Consider the following 5,072-nt stretch of genomic DNA (forward strand, 5'->3'; position numbering starts at 1 on the left):
AGCAGTGTGGCTGTGGTATGGTTTGGTTTTACTTGAGGCCAGGATGCTCTAACGGGGAAGCAGACCTGTGTCATGCCAGCAGAAATGTGAGACTGTTTTGTTAATTCAGTGTATCACAGGGTTCCACACTTGGAGAAATGTTGATTTATACGTGGCAATACCCAGTTGTTAGGAGGCCACCTTGGATGTTGAAGCCAAAATACCAGTAAACACTGACAGTAAAAATGCTGGTGTCAGTGACCCTGGGAATTGATAAATGAGGGGTGGTAGTTCACAGGCTGGGTTTGTGTTATACACAGGTTAAGCTGTAGACTGCTTTCTTGCATTCCTCAGGTAGAGATGAAGTCATGGCTGCAGGTTCTTGCATGCAGCCAAGAATTCCTCCTCACTTGTGTCTGAAGGAAGAGTTGGCTGCACTTATTTCTTGCCTTAAGCGTTGATGTGCAGGGAGCAATTTTATTTTTAAAGTTCTGGTAGGAAGTGCAGGTGTGTGGAGGTGGGTCTTGGTGCTGCATTCTTTCCAGCTGTGCCTGCTCCCAGATTGACTGGATAACACCTTCCATGTGACACAGGGTTTAACATGAGGCATTTGGTCTCTTTGTATCTTGGAACTTGAATGCTATTAATTAATTGTTTCTATGAACTTTTTTTGTCTCCCCTTCAGTATTAAGAGAAGTGTGATGAAATGCTGTCACAGCAGGCGTCACTTGTGACACACACTGGTAACTTCAGAAATGTTAAGAATGTGTTCTTGTCACTTTAATTTTGTACACTGGAGGACTTGCAGATAATTCAACTTCTGGATTTGGCAACTGTTCACTTTATGTAGACACTCTGTAATGTTGCTTTGGAATACTATTAAACCCACCATTTCTCTTCACAGCTAAGTGAAATAAGTGGAATACCCTTAGAAAACATTGAATTTGCAAAGGTAAGTAAAATTTTATGGTTTTTAACCTCTTAATGGCACAGATGTGTAATTGTGTGTATTCACTAAGTAATTGCTTTTTTCAGGGCAGAGGAACCTTTCCCTGTGACATTTCCATACTAGAGATTCATCAAGACTTGGACTGGAATCCAAAAGTATCTACATTGAACGTCTGGCCCCTGTACATTTGTGATGATGGTGCAGTAATATTTTATAGGTATGTATTTCATTACAGTAAAATAAACAATGCAGAAAAACCCCTGTGGTTGACATTTGTGGGGTGATGTAATGGACAGGAACATAAAATACTCTTTGTTACCTTAAAGAAAAGGTTTGAAACATTCAGCTGAAATATTTGTGCTCCTCAGCTTCCTAAAAGCCTGAATATTAATTAAGGTAAAGAAAACAAGAACTGCATCTTTTTACTCAATCCTCCCTCCTGAACCACTGAAATTAAAGCTAGTTGCTATGCTTGAGTGTGTATCTGGATTTAATTTCTTAAAATAGAACCATATCCCATGTGGAGTTAGTGAGAGTCTTGCTGTAGGTTTTGGAGAGCAAGGATTTCATTGTCTAGGTTTATTCCTTTGAGAAATTAATATGGATTCTTTTTAAAAAGCCTGTTATGCTAAAAATTCTGTTAAATGTGGGAAATGTTGATCAGCTGGGGGCGGGAGTTGAGGACTGAGAGCTGGAATATTGTCATTTCTCCTAAACTTGCTGGGGCAACCTCGTGGACACATTGCTGTGGCAATTTGCATAATTGCATGTGAGCTGGGGAAAAGCAGCTGGTTAATAATGTGCTGGTCCTGATGAAAGTGACTGAACATCTGGTAAGGACTGGCTGACACTCTGCTTCCAGCTGTTGACACTGAGACCAAAAGCAGAGCAGAGCTGTGGTTGTCCGTAAAGAATAGGAGTAAGAGAGATGGAGGAGTGTGGGCTTGTTTCTTGCCCTGGTTTGGAGTCAGGCAGAGCACTGAATGTTTCTGCTGGAAAAGCAGGTTTAGACACATTGCCTGTTCCTGCAGAATAAAGCAATCCCTGAGAAATGTTATGCTTAGTTGTGGTTTTTACTGAGTTGCTCCAAGCAAAAAAACCCCAGAAGTCTACTTGCGGTTACTGTATTGATCTGAATTTGAACATATGTTTACATTTTAGGGATAAAACTGAAGAATTAATGGAATTAACAGATGAGCAAAGAAATGAACTGATGAAAAAAGAAAGCAGCAGACTCCAGAAAACTGGACACCGGGTAACCTACTCTCCCCGTAAAGAAAAAGCACTAAAAATTTATCTGGATGGAGCACCAAATAAAGATTTGACTCAAGACTGATACTTGCTATAGCATTTTCCCTGGGGAATTTTTTTTGTTTCCAATCAAAAGGTTCACTACTACTGTGTAGTGCCATTACGGCAGGACATTCATTAGGTGTAAAGCGCTGCCACCAGCACGGCCGGGCGGGGCCGGCCGCAGGCAGGGCCCGCTGGCCCCGTGGGACTTGGAATCATGTTGTGCACTATAGTCACATGTACTGTAAAGCTCAAAGGGATGTGCAAATAAAAGATTAGAACTCAAAAGTGGGCGGGGAGGGAAACGAGTGGAAATTGTTGAGGACAGTGTGCACATAGTAGCTAGTGAAACTAGCCTCCAACGGGATACTCATAGCTTAATAATAAAAGCTGTGCAAAGGCCATGAAAGAATCCTTTTCTCTGTTTGTTTCACTGATACACGCATTACCTCATCAGAGAGTCCGGAGTAAACGTTAACACATCGGTTCTAGGGGAGCGGCGGGGAAGGGCCGGGCCTGGGAGTGCTGCAAGTGTCAGCTTCTAGAATATTCTTCCATAAAACAGGGGTCAGAGAGGTGTCTGCAGGAAGCTGCTGGCAGGCCTTGTTTGTTTGCAGAAGTGCTGTTGTAAGGTAAAGTGGTTTTTAATAGGTTACCGATGAGCAGCTCTAGTGTATTGCGTTCAATGTGTAAATAAATAAAATCTGCCCTATCCATTTACCAGACCTGCAGTTCAGCTATTTACCATGCTATTCTTTACACATATCAACATTCATTGTGTACATTTGGAAGTATAGTTGCCTATTTAAATCTGTATTCATTTTATGTTTGACGATGCTGGGTACTTTAGGCTTGTACTTCCCCTTGTTAATGAAGTTTTCGTTCTGTTCTGCTACTTTTTGTACATTTTGTTTTTAAGACTATTACGAGTTTGCATCTTCTCCACCTGCTGAAAGTCAGTTTGTTTTTTCCCAGAGTTGATTCCGTAGCTCTTTGTAGTCAAATATTGGGGCAACCTCTTAACACCTCAACGTACAAACTCGGTAGTTCAGGCTGTGGTGCAAAGACTGATGCAGTCAACATGATTTCATTGCAAAGCCTAGGAACAGCAATTTTTTGCTTTGGTCCATAAAGATCAATAGAGAACAATTCTCCATAGTTTTTGGAAAAACCACCTAATTTATAACAATCAAAAGATTTTGGTAAACTTTTTCATGCCAGATGCTGTTTACAACAATGAACATGCCAATAAAACATTTGTTCATTCTGTTGTGTTATTTTAATCATTAAAGGCTGTGTTGTTTATTTTAAAAATTATGGAATTGTTTTGTGGAAATACAGACTTCCCCAAGGCAGTGCTGGAGTTGCAAGGCTGTGTGTTTGTGTGTGTGCACACCCCCTCCATGTACAGAGTGTTACAGGAGCTGGTTCCTAGCCTGCCTGCTGCTCCTCTTTACATTCCTGCCAAATTTTTCTTCAACTGTGAGTTTCCTTTTCCAGAACTGAATTTCTCACCAGTGAAACCTCCAAGTTCCAGGTCTGACTGGCAGCTAAATTCTGCTCCAGAGGGAAAGGGGTGTTCAATAACAGAACCTTCAGTTCTTCCTTGCATGCTGGCCCACAGCAACCTAAAAATGCTGAGCAATGTGGCAGCTTGAGAAGCAGGCACTGCTCAGAGGCATTCCCTCATTACTCCTCTTTGGACTGGCCCATGCTGCCTCTTGCCAGCACAGGTGAGGTTGGAAGTGTGGGCAAAGGGAGCAGAGAGGGAAATAGCATTCCCTGGGTAGGGGGGGATTCATTGAACTGCCATTTACCACAGATGGAGACTGCTAAAGCATCCTTAGAGCTTTTGGAAGAGAGAAATGGATCATGAATTTTCCTCAAACTCGGGTGTGTGGAAAGGCAAAAATGTGGAGATCCAATCTGGGGATGGCAGCACCAAGACCTTGAAAGGAGAATGCTGTCCTTAGGAGGGCAGTATTTACAGAGAGTTACTGCTCTCATGGATGTGCTTTTAAACAGGAAAACAAGAGTGGCATTTAATTCCTTCTCTTTGTATGGAGGGGGCTGTCTAAAGCACAATCATTTTATTGGGGACAGAAAGGGAGGGTAGACTCAGTGAGCTCTCAGAGAGGATGTCTGTGTGTGTGTGTGTTGGTGTGAGAGAGGGTTGTAGAATCCTTAAACCAAAAGGAAGATAGTTACAATGAAATATCATCCTCCCTGTTTATAATGGTGTTGGCTATTAATTATTAATCTGGTACCCAAGGAATTTATTGAGAAGTCTCCTTACACCAGAAGAGGGGAAAGCTGTGCAGATTGGGAGCACAGTCTGGCACCTGCTCTTGTTACTGGTGGGCTGCTGTTCCAAAGCAGACAGGAGCAATTGGGATTATCTGGGAAGAAGCACCAAGAAAAGTTACTTGGCTGGAACCTCACACCTTGTTTTACCATGTACAACACCAGATGGTGAAATCTATCAGAAAACCATCAATAGTGGAGGAGCCATGGTAGCAAACTGGTGGGACAGCTGGTAGCTGGGGAGTTTGGGGGGTCAGATTTTACTCTTAGCTTGCTATTGATTTTTTTAAATCAATGATCTTTTAAGATGGTAAAAATAATCACATCTTGTAACATGCACAGATTTATCCCTATGAAGTGTATTAAAAACAACAAATAATTCTAGAGAAAAAAATTAAAACTCCTTTAAAAATTCCTTAAAATTTATGACTGCAACAGTGTCAGAGTAGATGGCTCTTTCCCTAGAGAAATAAAACAACCCAGGACATCCATACTCAAAGATCACTTCTGTAGTTTCTAGTAACTTTAAATAATTTATGCCTGTGTG

At 41.6% G+C, this 5,072-nt stretch overlaps 1 protein-coding gene across 3 annotated transcripts in view; it reads left to right on the forward strand.

Moving 5' to 3' along the window:
• The window catches only part of USP47 (ubiquitin specific peptidase 47), a 51,003-nt gene extending 47,515 nt beyond the window's left edge, over positions 1-3,488 (forward strand). For all 3 annotated transcript variants that reach the window (XM_050974792.1, XM_050974793.1, XM_050974794.1), the window contains exons 26-28: positions 884-931; positions 1,015-1,145; positions 2,090-3,488. In XM_050974792.1, coding sequence (XP_050830749.1) covers positions 884-931; positions 1,015-1,145; positions 2,090-2,264 — 354 coding nt within the window. In that variant the 3' untranslated portion in view covers positions 2,265-3,488. The remainder of the gene's footprint in view (positions 1-883; positions 932-1,014; positions 1,146-2,089) is intronic.
• Positions 3,489-5,072: the final 1,584 nt, after the last annotated feature.

Source organism: Serinus canaria, chromosome 5 (assembly GCF_022539315.1).
Source record: "Serinus canaria isolate serCan28SL12 chromosome 5, serCan2020, whole genome shotgun sequence".
NCBI classification, from domain to species: domain Eukaryota; kingdom Metazoa; phylum Chordata; class Aves; order Passeriformes; family Fringillidae; genus Serinus; species Serinus canaria.